Source organism: Ailuropoda melanoleuca, chromosome 7 (assembly GCF_002007445.2).
Source record: "Ailuropoda melanoleuca isolate Jingjing chromosome 7, ASM200744v2, whole genome shotgun sequence".
In the NCBI taxonomy this organism is placed as follows: domain Eukaryota; kingdom Metazoa; phylum Chordata; class Mammalia; order Carnivora; family Ursidae; genus Ailuropoda; species Ailuropoda melanoleuca.
The window spans coordinates 59,086,790-59,104,807 of NC_048224.1; the positions used below are offsets into that span (position 1 = coordinate 59,086,790).

The 18,018-nt window shown below is 57.9% G+C and overlaps 1 protein-coding gene across 3 annotated transcripts in view; it reads right to left on the bottom strand.

Moving 5' to 3' along the window:
• Window positions 1–5,417: 5,417 nt before the first annotated feature.
• Window positions 5,418–18,018, bottom strand: part of CAMSAP1 (calmodulin regulated spectrin associated protein 1) — a 41,873-nt gene continuing 29,272 nt past the window's right edge. For all 3 annotated transcript variants that reach the window (XM_034664804.1, XM_034664805.1, XM_034664806.1), the window contains 9 exons: window positions 17,819–17,910; window positions 17,244–17,328; window positions 14,059–16,438; window positions 13,098–13,234; window positions 12,639–12,847; window positions 12,451–12,553; window positions 10,964–11,079; window positions 10,424–10,542; window positions 5,418–7,418 (listed from right to left, as the gene is read on the bottom strand). In XM_034664804.1, coding sequence (XP_034520695.1) covers window positions 7,116–7,418; window positions 10,424–10,542; window positions 10,964–11,079; window positions 12,451–12,553; window positions 12,639–12,847; window positions 13,098–13,234; window positions 14,059–16,438; window positions 17,244–17,328; window positions 17,819–17,910 — 3,544 coding nt within the window. In that variant the 3' untranslated portion in view covers window positions 5,418–7,115. The remainder of the gene's footprint in view (window positions 7,419–10,423; window positions 10,543–10,963; window positions 11,080–12,450; window positions 12,554–12,638; window positions 12,848–13,097; window positions 13,235–14,058; window positions 16,439–17,243; window positions 17,329–17,818; window positions 17,911–18,018) is intronic.

Here is an 18,018-nt window from a genome sequence, read left to right on the forward strand (position 1 = left end):
ACTTGCCACCTCTCCCCCAACAGCGGGGGAGGCACGGTCTTACTGGCGCATTTCTTTCCTGGAGACTCAAAATAACGGTGCATCTGCAAACTGTCTCCACAGCTCCACGAGGACAGGGCCCGCCGCGCCCAGGACAGCATGAGCAGTGCCCGTCCGCGAGGGGAGGCACGGCTATGCGCTCACCACCGCACCTGTGAGCTAGCCACGCATCTCCTACTTTCCACAAAACTGTTAGCTTTTAAATAAACAAAAATCAAATATAATTGTCTGGAAAGCAGGGATTGTTTTATTCAATGAATCCACTCCCAGCCCAGGCAAGAAGAGTAATTCCACGTGGCGGGCGGAGCGGGCTCCGGGTGGCGGCAGGCCCGGCCGCCATGGCAAGAGCTGCCCCCTTGTGAGAAGCCCGCCTCCCCGGCTCACGTCGTCTGTGCCCCCATCCTGAGCGACAGAGCTGCCACCTCTATGGGGCTTGTAAACAACGTCTGCTTGTTTATCTGAAAGCAAGAAGTCAGGACTGCAGTGAACAATTGCTTATAAACGCTCATCTTCAAATGCCACCGCCTCCAGCTCTCAATCTCCAAATGCAGGACCCGGGCATCTCTGACGTGGCTGGCGGGGGAGCACGCAGCGCGACGTCAGCCCCGAGCTCGGCGTCCGCATACGGAGTTCGAGTGACGCTGCCATCTTCTAGAGAACGTCCTTCCCAGAAAGCTGTGACGTCACCCGAGGCCTGGCTGCTGACACGGGAACATCACGTCCTCGCTCTCATCCCTGCCCTCCGGCCCAGCTGACGATGGCTGTCGCCAGGCTTAAGGCCGACTAGGTCCGAGCCTGCAGCGGTCCGTCCACGGGAGGTGACCAGAGCAGGCCCAGCCGCTCTAGAGTGCTGCCCCCTTGTCACCATTTACAGTCACTTGGGGCCTGGCCTGTTTCCCACCCCGGCCCTGCACAGAGGCTTCCTGGGTGCTGCTCCTGGAGGCCCATGTGCTCAGAAGGCCAGGCCATCCAGCCACATCCCTCCTGCCGCCCCAGTTACTGGGAGGTACACGGACTCTGTGGCTATCTACTCCCACCCTGAAAACCCCCGTGACCTTCTTGTAAGGAAGACTCCAGGTAAGAAGGGCCCCCAACAAGTACACGCCCCAAGAGCATACATCCTACCCTCCCTCCTTGTGGGACCGCCATCCACGTCTGACCAAGGCGGTGGCTCTGCTCAGCCTCTGTCCCGGCTGCGTGGGCCGTCCATGCTACGGTGCTCCGGTCCACATGGAGTTCAGCGTGGCCGTCTTGGCCCCGTGCCTCCCAGAGCACCCAAGCACGCCCAGGGTCGCACGGGATTCCTCCCACAACCTTCCTCGCAACGCTTCAGTCCAGGAGCAGGAGCAAGGCCTCAGTGTCCCGGACCTGCACCCGAGCGGAAGCTTCCCCCACTTCTACCGAATGCCCATCTGGAGGCCGCCGCCCAGCCGGAGCGCAAACCGCAAGGGAAGATGTCCTCTGCGGTTCCTCCAGGAGCCCGTGCCCGCCCCAGGCCCCCTCGCCCGGCTCTTCGCTACCCTGGCCTGGTCCGACCCTCGGGTCTTCGGACACTGCACTTCACACCCAGAGGAGGAAGAGCCGGGGTGACTCCAAGGGAAGGACGCCCCCGGGCAGTCTGCACTTAGCCCGTGACGGCCCACAGCCCCCGGGGTCCGTGTGCGCCCAAGCAACGCGCACTCCTGGACCAGGAACTGACTGCCTGTTAAACTCGGGGGTGTCTGCCAGCTGCACGAGCGTCTGACCTGAATAAACACACACACAAAATGATGAAACACGGTGCCTTGCAACCCCGCCAATGGTCTCCGACCACGCTTTGCCTTCACGTCGCCCCAGCGCCACGGCAGCGGACACGCAGCCGGTCAGCTGGACGCCCACTCGGATGGACGAGATGACGATGGGTAACAGAACGTAGGAGCAAAATGGCCTAGGGAGAACTTTGCTGACAAGTATTGGGAACTTTTCATTTAAAAATTCTAAAAAGGGCGCCTGGGGGGCTCCAACGGTTGAGCGTCTGCCTTCAGCTCAGGTCATGATCCCAGGGTCCTGGGGCTGAGTCCTGCGTCGGGCTCCCTGCTCGGCGGGGAGCCTGCTTCTCCCTCTCCCTCTCTCCCTCATGAATAAATAAAAATCTTTAAAAAAAAAATAAAGATTTTAAAAAGAACTTTGTGGGGGCGCCTGGGTGGCACGGCGGTTAAGCGTCTGCCTTTGGCTCAGGGCGTGATCCCAGTGTTGTGGAATCGAGCCCCACATCAGGCTCCTCTGCTATGAGCCTGCTTCTTCCTCTCCCACTCCCCCTGCTTGTGTTCCCCTCTCTCACTGGCTGTCTCTATCTCTGTCGAATAAATAAAAAAAAATTAAAAAAAAAAAAAAAGAACTTTGTGAAACTTGGGCCGCACACTTGTGATTCATTTGTAGGTATGTCCTGCTTCGGTTTAAAAAAAGAACAAGGGCTGTTTTGTAACGAAACCAACAAAAATTCGAATAAAAAGGCAAAAAGTAAACTCTGCCTCTTGCAAAACTCATGACTAGAGAGTTTCATCAGCTCGACTGAAAATAACTGCTTGTCGACACAGCAAGTGCAGGCCCCTCGACGCCTCCCGTCGAGGCCTGGGGCCCACCTGCCACTTAACCCACAGGTGAAGCATCACCGTGACCACCACGTGACTTCCTCTCACGGTGACGTAGGACAGCCGGGACGATTCTGCGCCATTCATCCCAGAACAAGAGCCAAATGACACAAGATCGCCTCGTTCCCGGTACCGCGGGCTTTTCCCCACCTGGGCCTGCGGTGGCAGCCACGGCATCCTGAGAACACCACCGCCCAGGTCATCGGTGTGGCACTCATGTGCGGACCCACCCGTGGTGTGTTCCAGCAACCCAACGCCGGCCAGCCGTGCCGAGGTCAGAGCCTTGACTTCCCGGGGCTGGCACCCCAGTGCCAGGCGGGCCGGGGGCGACCCACAGGGAAGGTGTGGCAGTTTCCCGCCAGGACGGCCAATCCGCGGACGCCACATCCATCAGCCTCGGCCCTCGTGGGAACGCGCGGCAGCCTTCGCTTTCCCCACAGTGGAAGCAACCCAAGATTTTCAACGCCAAGAAATGCTTCTCCCTGAAAACTGCATGCCTGTGTGTGGAGTTTGTTTTCCTGTGGTTTTTACTACGTTTCTCTGCTCTCTTACTCATCCGCATTCGAAGTGGCTTTGGCGAGACAGTTCCCCTGCTATTCAGGAGATCATTCAGAACAGGTAACGTGCTCTCTCTAAAGCAGCAAGGACCAGGTGAGGCGGAGAGTGGGGACCATCGCTCTCTAATGTCAGACGAACGAGCGCACGGATTTTCCCGGGACAGAGAGAAGCAGAGAGCAGGACAGGGACACGGAGACGCTCTTCAGACCAAGTGACTCCCCGAGATCTCCGGCCACATCCACGGCTTGGGCCGCCATGTGCGACTGAAGACAGAAACCCCAGCACAAGTCCGCTGGTGACCGCGGGCTCAGAGGTGCCACCAAGGAGACCGCAGCCAGTCACCCCGAGCTGCCGAGGAACGATGCCACCCTGGGTACGAGCTGCTTCTCGGCCGGTGCTGGCAGACGTGAGCAGCAACGCAGCCGTGTCCCCTCCATGCATGACACGCTCTGACACAAAGATGTTCCAACTCAAAGCCCACTCCACAAAAGTCACCACCGATCGTTAAAGGTGACCAATCCAATCTCGACCACGTGCGTTCCAAAAGGCAAGTTCCTGGGGCGCCTGGGTGGCAGAGCGGTTAAGCGTCTGCCTTCGGCTCAGGGCGTGATCCCGGCGTTATGGGATCGAGCCCCACGTCAGGCTCCTCTGCTGTGAGCCTGCTTCTTCCTCTCCCACTCCCCCTGCTTGTGTTCCCTCTCTCGCTGGCTGTCTCTATCTCTGTCTTATAAATAAAAAAAACAAAAAAAACAAAAAAAACAAAAGGCAAGTTCCTTTCAGGTCGACACGTTCCCTCCAGAGGACAACAGCAATCACAGCAGCANAAAAACAAAAAAAACAAAAAAAACAAAAGGCAAGTTCCTTTCAGGTCGACACGTTCCCTCCAGAGGACAACAGCAATCACAGCAGCAGCAGCACAACCCGGGCGTGACTTCGGAATGACTCTCCTCACCTCTGCCTCATCGGACAGCAGGCCTGGGGCCCCAAGACCTGACCAGAGACGGCTATGGAGCGGTGCACGGAGGACACAAGTGGAGGGCCCCACGGGCAGACAGGCCACCTGTGCACGCGCACACATCCGTCATCTAGACGCTCGTGCACACGTGTGTACGGACATGAGAGAAAGGTCAACGGAGGACTCACTTGCTCGAGTGTCATTCACCTTAAACGGCAACCCTTCGGGCTCCGGGCACTCTACACCAAGACCCAGGACACACGCGTCAACTTCCATCATCTGGTTGACATAAACTCTGTGGCTAGGTGAGGGTGGCTTGAGGTCACCCCATCAGAATTCCAAGAGGCAATAAGAAGATGTACCACCTTTCCATCGTAAGAAATTTGCAACACGACACAAACACCGTAGGGGCTTCGGAAACTGAAGCGTTTATAACGCTGTAACACGTCCTATAGAATGGAACTAGTTTGCCGTATCAGGCCAGAAAGGACTAAAATCTCGACCACAAAATGCATCCCATGTGTCTGAAATTTCTCATAGTAAAGTTTGCTACACCCATCAATGCACAGAGAGCCCACACACTCCTATCGGCCGTTTCAGCTCACGCTGGCCTGCAGACAGGATATCGGAGATGTCCGCTGCCGGGGCGCCTGGGGGGCTCTGCCAGTGAAGCGTCTGCCTTCGGCTCAGGCCAGGATCCCGGGGTCCTGGAATCGAGCCTTCCATCAGGCTCCCTGTTCAGCGGGGAGCCTGCCTCTGCTCCCCCACTTGTGCTCTCTCTCTCTCAAATAAATAAAATCTTTAAAAAATAGTCAGCTGTTAAGTTAGAGCTTGCTGACATAACAGACACTGAAAGGACTGTATGAGGACCATGTTCGATATTCCATATGTTGACTAATGACATCAAGAAAATCCAGAATTTACCCAGAAGTCTGGCAGGAACGTAATTTGCCAGCTCTCTGCCGGAAGCACCGGAGTCTGTCTGAAAAGTAATCACGTTCCACTGACGTCAAGAGGACCGTGTTCTCGGTCGGCAGACAAGCGGTCACACGCTGAGTCCACGAAGGAGGCAGTCAGAAAGCCTCTCCACTCCACGAGATGGAAGGACGCGACTTCCTAGGAGAGGGGTGTGTGCTCGCTGACACAACGGGAAGCTCCCCTAAAGCAAGGAGCTGAGACAGCCGCCAACAGAAGGGGCCGCAACCCCCTCGCCCAAGTGATTAATAAAAAGCAAATTCGTTCATGAGTTTATTACATTTTAGTGATTTCTTAAAATAAATATAATAGAATATCAAACATACAGTGAGAAATAAAGCACACAAGTGAAAAGCACGGGGACGAGAAAGTCCACTCAGCACCCTTTAGCGCTCCGCTTCCAGAACCACGCGGCCCCACTACTTACAGAATGGAACTGCTAACGCAGGACTTGCAAACTTGTGTGTCCTCGGGGCACGGAGCGTGGAGATGGGCGAAGAGGAAGGAGGGCCTACAGTCCTTCCCGTGTCTCGTAGCCTGTTCCCTCCGTCCTCGGGTACAGACGTCACTTACCTTTATCTACCTGCAGTTAGGGAGCAGTGATGTTTTCCGGCTTTCTCTATGGATCTTTATGTTTCCTGCAGTTCGAGATAGATTCAAGGAATACTCCCAAGAAAACATGTGCAAAACTAACACAAGTGACCCCAGAATCTTCCGGCAGTCGGCTCAAATCAAGGCTCAGAGCAGCTGGTCAGTCACACAGCGTCCGCAGGACCGCAGCCCCGTGGAGGCCAGGCGGGGCTGGGCGCACCTGTCTCCTGGGAGCATCTGGTCAGGAGACGCGTCAACGACCATCTGGACCAACATGGGGAGAGTCCAAAGCCGTTTTGCTCACTTGGAGTCCCAAAATAACTGCGGATGACCACCTGCATTGTTTCTAATTACGCAACGGAACAAGATCGATCTGAACAGAGTGCCGCACGCTCGTGGGGACTGCTGCTCTTCAGAGCAAGAATCAGCGGACAAGTCAGGAGGTCATAAAGCCACTAAAAACCCGTCAGCTTAAGTGCATCAGCTCTCCAGAGAAACATGCTCAGAGTGAGAAATATTCTACTTTACCAAAATCTGTCTTTATTAAAGTGAACAAATCATTAGAGGACTATCCAAAACTTCACGAGCGATGGCTGTGGTTTGCTCAGTTTGCCTATTTCCAGTCAGGCAGACGCCGGCTGACAGTACCGTTAGCCACTCTCATGATCGCGAGCCGGCAAGGAGCATCTCCACGTCTGTAAACGTCATCTTAGCAGAAGACAGACTTTGCAGATTTTCAGTGCTTTTAGTGAACTCATATTTTCAGTAAACGTTTTCTGAGCAGCAAAGAACAAGAATTTTTTTCAGAAATCTTAGAACTGGATATAAACACTGGCAGTAGACACAATCATTAAATATCATACAATTTCTCAAGTGAACAAGGTCCCCCCAATTCAAATTCCTTTCCTAAAGACAGTCAAACACCCTGACCCGAGACCGAGCCTCAGCCCTATCATCTCACGGGATTACAGCCGGCCAGCACGAGGGGTGTCAGGTCACGTGCAAGAGGGGGTGGGGTAGGAGGGGAGAAAGCGAAGGAGATCACTTTCCATTCACACTGAAGGAGAACTTCAAGTAAAGGGATCCACGGCCTGGAGACCTCGCACAACACGCGTACCCCTCGTCTGACCCTCCGTGGTCAGCAGCAGCCGCGGCATACATGAGCCACTCAACGTGGGGCCGCCGCCACCTCCTCGCTCCGCCCGGCCTCCTGTGTGTGCCAGGAGCCCAGGGAGGGTTTTCTGTGGTTCACTGGAAGCCTCTCTGGAAAAGGTCTGTGACTATGCACACTTCGTACCCAAACGGATGAAAATAATAAATATCGATCCTGTCCGCGCACCCTTCAGACTCGCCCGCCGGCGCCGGGGTCATTTACGAGTCTGGGTCTTCTTTGGCACCGCGGGCCGCTTGGGCTGCCACAAGTGGTTGTGAATGGTGAGCGCGTCCACACTGACGGACATGGTTTTGGCTGGGATCAGGTTAAACTGTTTTCGGTCTGAGCTGTATTTATACAGCTTGTCAATCATTTTCTTGGTGATGCTCTTTGGCCCCGTGCCCGTTAGTTTGTAGATTTCCTCCGTGTCGGGATAGTAGCAGTAAAGTGCTCTGAACTGGCAGCCGGCGTCCCGGAACAGTATGATGTAGTGATTGGCGTCACACTTCTCCAGCTCCTGTATCGAGGGAGTAAAGGGAAGAGACGAGGCCTTGAGAGTCGCGCCAACAGCCAGAGCCACCAGCGCTCCACGGCCGCCTGGCCACCCGCTCTCAGGAAGGCCTACCCACAGCCCGGGGCTCCGGTCTTCCCACTCGGACAGTCGTGCAGCGGCACCTGCCACTGAGACTTAGGAATCTAGGTGTGCGAGAAAACAGGCTTCTGACATTGAGTGAAAAATCACACACGACATCATGAGCCACCAGAGAAACGCAAATCAAAACCCACACTGGGACAGCACTCCCACCCACGAGGAGGGCCACAACCTAGCAGGAAGACGACAGCGAGCGGGGCTGGGGTTGTGCAGAGACCAGAGCCGCCCACGCGGCCAGAGCGAACGGAAATCAGTCAGGCAGCTGCTCGGGACACGAAGCAGTCACCTTGTGACCCAGCGGTTCTTGTCTGAGGCAGGGACACAAGAAGGGCTGAAGCTTCCACACGAAACCTTAGACACGAATGCTTACAGCAGCATTCTTCATCATCATCAAAAAAGCAGAAAGCCAGACGTCCTTCAACTGGAAAACAAACCCACGAACTGGGGCACAGCTGCACAACGGAGTAGGATGCGGCCATGGAAGGGGGTGAGGCGCTGACACGCGCCACACGGGGATGGGACAAACCCGTGATACCGTGGGGCAGAAGACGGCCCCCCAAGGCCCCCACTGGCACGGCGTCTCCTTCACGGGACACGTCCAGGAGAGGCCCATCCAGAGACAGACGGCAGGATGGCGGGAGCCAGGGGCTGGAGGGAGGGCGGGGGCGTGGCTCATGGGGACGGTTTCTTTCTCTGCTGGATTAGTGCTGGCAGCCATACTACTCTGCAAACAGACGGAAAACCGCCGGACCGACCCAGACGGGTTTGTGCGTGGGGATGACACCTGAGGGACGCGGTCACAAGCAGGAGCCCAAAGCAAGCAGCACCGTGGGTACGCACTACAGTGTCCACTGTGCTGGGCTCTGGACTGCAGAACGTTTTTGTGCTGCAGCCCTAGTTGAACCGCCTGCCCTGGCACCTCTCCCCGCCAGGGGTCTGCGAGCCCAGGGCCCTCCCGCAGCGGCGGCCAGGCTCTGCCTTCACCCTCTCAGCCCAGCGTGCAACGGGTTTTCCCAGAGGCAGGTGACAGGCATTCCTGTGACAGACTGCCGAGCAGACAGGGACCCAGCCATCCTCCACAAAGCCAGAGATTTAAAAGATTTGTAAAAAACGTAAAACAAAGCCACTCTTAAGTATTTTTGCTTTAGAAAATATACTTATTTTTCATAAAAACGTATTAGTTTGGTCAGAATATAATAGGCTTGCTATTAACTCCAATAAATTAACACATAAATATAAATTTTAAAAGATTAAGTGGGAAAACCAGAATCCAAAAGTGTATACAACACGGACTTCAGCTAAATAAAAATTGTATTTAAACACGGAGCAAGACGCAAATAAACAGCACCTCGAGACGCGGGCCCTCCTACCCGCTCCACGCCCACGGCCCGTCCCAGTCACCGCCCTGCTTGCGCACCCCCACTCCCACCCTCGCTCCCCTCACGTCTGTCCTCTGCCTGCAGTCCACAGGCCACTCGGAAGGCAGCCTGCTTCTGGGCCCCGCTCTGCCCACAGCAGCATCCACCACTTCGCTGAAAGCAAAGCTGGGTCCCTCCGCCAATAGAGGCCCTGCGGGCGCTGCCCCGTGCCCTCTGACCTCCCCCGAGCTCCTCCAGCCCAGTGGCTCACCACCACCTTGGTGCCCGTGCATGCCACGCTCCCACCTGCGCCGGCAGCATCCTTCCCCGAGCCCTCATCCTGCCCTCCTCCGACTCTCCCGGGCTACTCATCACTTCCTCTCACACAGCACAGGCCAAGCGTGGCACCACCAGCTGCTGTGAACAGTTTCACGGGGACAGAGCCACGTGCACTCGTCCACACACGGTCTGTGGCGGCTTTCAGGCCACAGCATCAGAGTGGAGCCCCACAGAGCAGGCACCGTTTCCCGTCTAGCCTCTCCCAGAAGCAGCCTGCAAACTCCTCTACCAAGGGACGCCTCACCCCCCAGAATGTCGGCTTCACAGCCCGGACCTCCGGGTTTGCTCCCTGACTGATCCCCAGCATCCAGACCAGCGTGATGACACCGAGGGAGAGGCGTCCCCCACCCCTGCATGACGCACGGGGCATCGCTCGCCTCGACACGGAGCGCCAGTCAGGCGAAGGGCATGCAAGTCCTAACCTTGACCCTCCACCTCCAATGGCCTCCCAGACTGTCTTCATGCCGAGACCACCATCGGCTCACCTTAAAGCGACCAAGGCCCAACAGCACTCTCGCAGCACGGCTGACCTGTGCCGCCCGCACGAAGACAGCGGTCCGTGCAACAGAACCAAACAGGCGTGTTACCACCCAACGTCCTTCCCTCCAGTGACCCGAGAGCTGAAACTGGGGCCAGGCCCGCCGCCGCGCTCCCCGTCAGCCCTCAGGACACCCCTGCCGACTCCTTCTTGTCTCCAGTCGACACCACCTCGGCCACGGGTGTCGGAGCGCAGAAGCCCTGGTCCCCCCGCCACCTGCAGTCACCCTGCCCTTGGCTACCCTGCCGAGGCTACCAGTTCTCGCCACTTGCTTGGCACCGGAGGGCCCTGTCCTAGACTCTAGCTCTGTCCCAAGTGCAACAGCCTTGAGTCTGGCTCGTCTGAAGCCTGCTCTTCCTCCCGCCATCCCTCGCCCTGCGCCACAGAGCGCCGTGCAGACGGCTCCCGTGCAAGCGCGCTCTCCCACGCACCAAGAACGGGGCCCGGGGCTACAGGGCAGCCAAGCCACCCCAGGCGGCGACCCGCACGTGTGAAGGATGAGGTCCTGCTTTAGGAAAAGCCCCTATTTCACAAACACCGTCACTCTGCATAAACTTTAGTGGCTCATAACACCGCGCACTGGCTACATTTCACTTAGATAGAAAAAAAATGTAATGCTGACATTTGATACTTGCCTCTAATATTGAATTCTTGTGAGGCTCATTCACTTTTCCAGCCAGACAGCAGTGAGAAATAGCATTGTGAATAATCGGTTTGTTTGATTTGCTACTGGGCTCCTTAAAGAGCTTGGGACCTGTGAAAGCAGGCAAGATTCACAAAATTATACTCGGAGGCACGCACACGCACTAGCAAACCCGTTTCCCAGAGCCAAGCAGCAGCCAGGCTGGGTCAGCGAGGTCCATGCTTTTGAAAAGAGAAAGTAACAGCCACTTCAAATATGAATGAATTCATTCCGAGTTATGACCTTTAGATAAACTAAGGAAAGGATCAAAGTGGTTATTAGTTTATCCCCTGTCTCAGTGATACATAAAAGACAAAACCAAGAAACAGTTTTAAAGATCTAAGGTTCCCATGCCGAGACGCACCGCTCAGCGTGGGGCCACAGGGACAGAATGGCACGTTGGCGGCCACCAAGGTGGCTGGAGAGCCACACACAGCCTGCCCCACGTGGGCAGGCACGCACCTGAGCCTTCTGCGGGGCGCGAGGCCATTACCTGTGTACTCGGCCACAGAGGCGAGCGAGGACGCTGCGGACGCGGTTTCCCAGTCTCTGTCCGTACTCCTGCTGGGGTTGCGGCTCAGCGTGGGCAAGGCTTCCAGTGACTCAACTCTGCCGAAGGAGAGGGGTGACGGGGGCGGGGGCGGGGCTGGTCACAGGCACCCCCTCGCCCACGGCCCACGCCAGCTGGCTGAGCCCACCCTGACACCAGCCAGCCCACGCCATCGGGCAGGAAGGACCGTCCGCAGTGGAGGAGAACTGCGGCAACGCAGGGGAGCAACCCCGTCTGTTCCACCCTCCACCCTCCATCCTGCGGAGCACAACTATAAACTCTGGGCAAGATACAAAAGTCAGACACCTCGGGTACAACAGAGTGACAAAACCAGACACCCTGGGGGGACATTGACCTCCATCAGAAATCTGTCTGAGAGAGCCACCCCGACGGAGCAGGGAAGCAGCACTGGGTCCCTGCTGGCTCGGGAAGCTGCAGGACATAGTCTGGGACATCTGTGCTGCTGACACACAAGAGACAAAACACACAAGGGAGGGAGGAAGGGAGGGAAGGGCTGAGTCCAAAACCCTGGGTCTCGATGACTCTCCAACCCCGGGGGGCCTGAGGGCACCCCTTGGGGCAGTCTCCACGGAGCCCAGCAGAAGCCTGTGGTGGCAAAACGGCATGTGGCTGCTCCCAAGGGGGCCAACCAGCCCAGGTGACCGAGCAGCAGAACAAAACCCCAGCCGGGATCCAGAGCCCCTGACGTGGGCCCTGTGCAAGGCCCCAGAGACAGGAAGCCACCAGCCACGTGAAAAGGGAGGACCATGTGGCCACGGCCACAGGATGCCCACACACAGTAAAGGACAAAGGACACACAGGGGCCAACAACACAGACGAAGGGACAAGGCCATCGGCGGTGGTACCAACGAGGTCCCCAGCGCGTCCTCCCAAATTACTGTTGAGTCACAAGGGAAGTTTTCCTGTGCCACAGAAACCACCACCTCACACAGGCCGAGGAAGCACGACACACCTGCCGGCTGCAGCACCAAACACCGGCACCAGAGACGCACGGGCTGACCTGCACCCGGGCCAAGACCCAGCGAGGGGCGGTCACCACGTGAACCGCGGCCAGGTGACGGAAGACACAGGGCAGAGGACCAGTCTCCACTAAGCAGGCCCACAGTTCAGTGCCATGCGTGGTCCTGAGCGGGGTCCTAGGCCCTCAAGGACACTATGGGACAGCTGATGACAAGAGTGTAGACTAGAGGCCCCACCGAGGCGCCGTCTGGGAACTGTGGGTATTTAGGGACGCGTCCTCGCTCACAGGATAGACAACCCCGCATTGGAGGCTCCAGAGCCAGAGGGCTCCACGGCTCCGACGCAGCCTGGGGGACGCAGGACAGGGGCAGACACGAGTCCCCGGGAAATCACCCCGGAATCACAGCACACAACCTGCCCCCCGCGTTCGCCCCCCGCGCCCCCCTTACCGCTGGGAAGGCGTGCCCCCTGAGTGCACACTCTCGGGCTCGGTGGTCGCCGCGGAGGCCAGGGACAGGCTGGAGCCCGACTGGGCCCGGCTCAGGTGATCCGCTGCCGAGAGAAGAGAGCTGCCGCGAGGCCCGCCCCGGCCACCCCTCCGCGGCACGCGGCTGCCCCGCACGCCCCGCCTGCTTACGGGCCGAGGAGCACTTGGTGCCTGAGTCGCTGCAGGACTCTTCGCGATGGACGGACTTGGGCCGCGGCTTCTTCGGCTTGGCTTTCGGCTTCCCCAGCCCCTGCTCCTCTAGAACCCGCTGCTGCTTCCTGCGCAGGTACTCCTGCTTGATGAGCTCCCGCCGCGCCTTCTCCTCCTCCTTCCGGATCCGGTCCTCCTCGGCCTTCCGCCTGCGGGACACACGCGCTCCGCTCAGATGCGCTCGGCGGGGCTCCGAGGGCCGGCGGTCCCTGGTCCCCGCAGGGCGGTGCGGCCACCCGGGACCGTCGCGAGAACCGAAGGGGATGAGCCCAGAAGCGCGCGAACCGGAGCCTGGCGCGGCCCAGCCCCGCAGGGCGGCGGGATGGGGCCGGGGGACGCCAAGGGGGCCCCGACCGTGGGAGCGGGAGCGGGAGGGCCGGGCGGGGGCGGGGCCGGGACCGGGCCTCGTCTCTCTTGAGCTCCACCTCCGCCTCCAGCTGCTGCTTCCGCACGCGCGCCTCCTCGGCCTTGCGTTGCTGCTTCAGGAGGAAGGCCGCCCGCTTCTTGGCCAGCTCGTCCTCCGCCTTCTGCTCATCCTGCAAGCAGGCGGCGTGCACGTCACCCTGCAGGCCGACGCCCCGCACTCCCCGGAGCAGACCTGCACGCGCCGACGCCGGGCTCCTGCACGGTCCACACGTGTTCTCCCCGTTTGCATGGAGGCTGAGGCCGTCCTCACAGATGCTAGAATTCTGGGGAACACAACCAGGCCACCCAGAAACCAGCCCCACCTGTCACCTTCCTTTCTGCAGGTCTCCCACCGAGTTCTGTCTACCTCGGTGTCCACACCGAGCTGACCCCTGGCCTGATACTCACTCGCTTACATTTTTACAGCGTCACGCACCAAATAAAGTGTGCCTGCTTACTGGAGAAGATACGCCCTACGCTCTACGCCCTGCCGGAGGAAGACGATGCGAAGAGCAGGGAAGCTCCCACAACCTGTCTCCCCCTACCTAAGAAAACACTACAAGAAAGGCAAAGACCAACAGGAAGCTTCCTCAGAGACCCCCTCCCGCCCGGCCGCTCTCACAGGCTCGGCAAACCTTGCTCTGGAGGCCGGATCCAGCGCCCCCCCGCCGCTTCTGCGGAGCCCACGAGCAGAGAACATTTATGGTTATTGAACGGTCAGAAAACCATCAAAAAGAAATACCACCCTTCTGACCTGTGAAAATTACACAGAATTCCCATTTCGGGCCCAGCACTGAAGCTTCACGGGCACGCGGCCGCGCTCGCTCCAACAGGCAGTGCCCGTGGGTACTTCAGCGGGGTCGGGTCCCGAGTGTAAGCGTCTAACACACCTGCACAAGCAGGGTGACAGACGACCCCTGACACCCACCGGACACGGCCGCCAGCGGCACTTTACCTTGAAGAAGAAGCCGACCCCCGGCTTCTGATCGCCTTCGCTGGTGAGATCCACCGAGCTCTGGGGGCCCTCCGTCTCTCCATCCTCGTCAGGGGCCTTCAGGTCCGAGAGGTCCACCTCGATGAGACTGGCCTTGCTCCTTGGGGGCTCATCCGCAGGGACGATCTCCTTCCCTGAGATCGCTGGGGAGCCGAGCCCCGCCTCCTTCACACTGCTCTCCAGAACTTCTTTGAGGCTCATTTGCTCTGACAGGATGTTTGCATCTTTGGAAGAGGACAAGACAAATGTCCGCTGGTTGCTTTCATCATGGAGCCTGTAGCTCTCGAACAAGCACTTGTCACGAGGGTCGTTTCCAGGCTCCGCAACACCGTCCCAGCCCGGGTCGGAGGGGGTCCGAGGGGGGAAGGCCCGTAAGTGAGGGAGGGTCTCCACACTGGGCGTCGGGGTCTTGCTTCGGGAGGAAGCCTGCTGTCTGTCTTTGGGCACCTTCAGGTCAGCCGGTCTCCCCGAGCGGGCATTCCGACCCTGCCCGAGGCGAGCAGGTCTGCGGTGCCCCGTCGTCCCGGGGGGAGAGAGCGGCTCCACAAAGTGGATGGCCGCCCTGACCTTGTGGTCCTGGGCGTTCTGCTTCATGCCCGGGGCCGGGGCCGCGGGGGGTTTCATGAGCAGCTGCTCCTGCTGCTGCGAGACCCTCAGGATGGCCTGCTGCAGCGTGCTGATGGTCTCGTTCAGCTTCTCGATGGACAGGTCACACTCGCTCACGTCCACCGCCTCGCCTGCGTCCTCCAGCAGGGCGGCGGAAAGCGCTCTGCTCTTCTCCAGCTCGTGCAGGGCGGGGGCTTTCGCCCTGTGCCGCTGCAGGAGCACCGGGCCCTCTGCGTCTGCGTCTGGAGACGGCAGGACGCCTTCCCGCCCCTCTTCCTTCAGGAGAAGCTCCTCCGTTCTGCAACCCCCACCCTCCAAGTCCTCCCCGTTGTGCTGAGCGTAGTCTCCCGCCAAGTGGTCCGGCTTCCGCGGCTGGGGGGCGCCGTCGGCCTTCCCCTTCTTGACCACGTGCAGGAAGGCAGCCTTGCCCAGCTTCAGTCGCTGCCGGGCCGAGAGGGCCTCCATCTTCTTCTTCTGCGCCTCGATGGCCCTGCGCTTCTCCTCCAGCTGCATGTGCAGCTGCACGAGCTCGGAGGCCAGCAGGCTGGCGTGCTCCCTGCTCTGCCGGCTCGGGCTCTGCTCCCGCCTCTGCTTCCAGGTCGTCAGCGGGGCCGGGCAGCTCTCCGAGGCGTCGGGCGTGGTCTTCTGCGAGCTGCTGGTGCTGGACTTGGTCTCGCAGCTGCTGAGTCTCTGCAGCTTCCGCTCGGCGAAGCTGGTCATCTTTACGCTGCCGCTGGCCATGGACACGCTGCTGACCTGAGACACCGTGCTCAGACACGGGCTCGAGCGGCCGCTGGCGTCGTCCTTGTCCTCATGCTCCTTCACCTTCATGTCCTCCTGCAGCTTGGCTGACTCTTCCTCGCCAACATACCTGGCCATCACCACGGGGTGGTCCTCGCCCACGAAATCCTGCTCGGCTTCCTCCAGGTCTGCAACGTCCGAGTCCGAGTCCTGCCTCAGGACAGCCCACGGCTCTGCGTCACGGGCGCCGGGGCTCCTGGCACAGCTGACGCAGAGCCTTCCCTCGGTGTCCTCATCAGCTCTGGCTATGTGAAGGAAGAAGCAATCGGCAGACTGTCCCTGAGGTAACAGATCGAAGCCACTGCTGGCCGGAAGCCCACCGCGGGCGTCCCCTGCCGCCTGCAGCCCCGGCTCCGTGGGCCCGGGATCCACGCCCGCGGGAAGTTCTGGACAGGAGATCGGGGTGAAAGTCCTACTCAAGTCACGACCACTGTGACTGCTGGGCGCCCTCTTGCGCACCAGGGGCTGGTGACCCTCACTGGGCCTCTTGGACGTGAAGCTCCGTGGCCGCCCCTCTCCGCACTCTTCCTCCTTGGCAATCGCCTGCTTCTCCTTGGCTGGCCTAAGCACAGCCGGCATCAATGGCTCCAAGAAGAAACTGTCAGGCTTACTTTCCAGGGTGTCTGCCAGTCTCTGGGGAGACCTGGCATTTGTCGGCAGGCCCCGGTCACCACCATGGGGAGCCACATCCGTCCTAATGACAGCCACAAGCTCTTCATCCTCGTCCTCGATATCAACATTGTTCAGAAGGCTTTTCCCATCAGTCTTTAGCGCCGTGGGCTGTGGCTGGTTCTGCGGAGTCAGGTTAATGATATTGGAGGCCAAACTATCCTTGCTGATGGAGCGAGCCAGGCTGACGCTGTCGCCGGAGCCGGGGTCCATGTCACAGCTGGATGCATGATGGAGAGCGAAGGGTGCCGGCTGAGATACAGGCCTGCAATGTGGGGAGAGAAGCCGCTGGACATGCCACCGTCTACAAGCGGTGATTCAAATACGCTGAGTGACAAGACACTAGTGACGGGAAAAGAGTACAAACCTGAAGTCTAGGGGATTTAAGCAAACTCTTTCCCACAGCAGGGGACAACCAGAGACCAGTTTAAGTTCAGCAATTCTCAAATGTTTCGGTCCCGGGACCACTTTACACCCTTGAAAATCACTGAGGACCTCAATGGGTTTTTATTTATTATATATTTATCAATATGAAAATTTATCATAGCACTAGAAATTAAAACTAAGACATTTTGGGGCTCCTGGGTGGCTCAGCCATCAAACGTCTGCCTTCGGCTCAGGTCATGAGCCCAGGGTTCTGGATCGAGCCCTACATCGGGCTCCCTGCCCGGTGGGAGGCCTGCTTCTCCCTCTCACACTCCCCTTCCTTGTGTTCCCTCTCTCACTCTGTCAAATAAATAAATAAAATCTTAAAAAAAAAAGAGAGACATTTTAAAAACGATGATTAAAAATTACAATAAGAAACCACGTTCTGTGAAAAATGACCATATTTTCTAAAATAAAGAAGTTTATAACATGAAGCACTTTTGTACTTGTCCCTGCTGTCTGCCCGGACTCCCACGTCTGACTCCGATTCAATGTGTCACCAAAGCGAGGAAAGCAGACAAGAGCCCGGCACGGTCAGGACGTGGCTCTGACTGCGGAGCCTGGGGACGGACCCCAGCAGGAGAACTGCTAGGTCAGCCTGATGAGCGCTTCACACAGAAACATCTCTGAGACGCAAGCCTCACCTGTTCTTCTTTTCCGGCCACGCGACTGCTGCGCCTCGTGGCTGAGCATCAACCCGGGTGAGAGAACTGGACCGGTGTCTCTGATCTGCGTGAGGAAGCAGGATGCTCGGTGTTAAGCAACTCATTCCATAGCATCTGAAATTCTTTCAACAGAATAACCATTTCTTAAGGAAATGCATCACAAGGCAGGACACTGGGACTGCCTGAGAAAAGCACACCCTCACAACAGTGCCGATTTCGATGCTCTCACTAAGCAACACTTGATCCGTCATTAGTCCAAACCAGGATATGAAACAATCAGACTCCCAAGCAAACATCAACACAGACGTTCTCGCTTAGGTACGACACAGCAATTTTCTGTACACTGCATATAGCTTATTAGCTTTTAAAGATATTTTCACAATAAAGACAAATTCTAAAGAACATCAATACAAATTAAAACTTATTCTACCACAATCTTCCTAACTAAAATGACTACATTGCAGTAGGACATTCAACTTGAGAACGATCATTTTAATAAGCTACAGGAGAAGACCAGAAGACGAAGGAGGACAAAGCGGAAACGGCGCTCTTACCGGGAGGGCCCTCCCCCTGCACGGCCTTCTGCTGTCTCTGTCTCAGAGGCAGTAAGGGATGTGACGGGCTAAAGGCAGAGGCCCCTTTCCCCCTAAATGGGAACGAACAGGAGAGACAATCACTGGCTTAGTCTGCAAGGTCAGGAGCAAATGTACAGTAAACAGAGCATCATGAATTCACAACTATCAAGGACAGAATA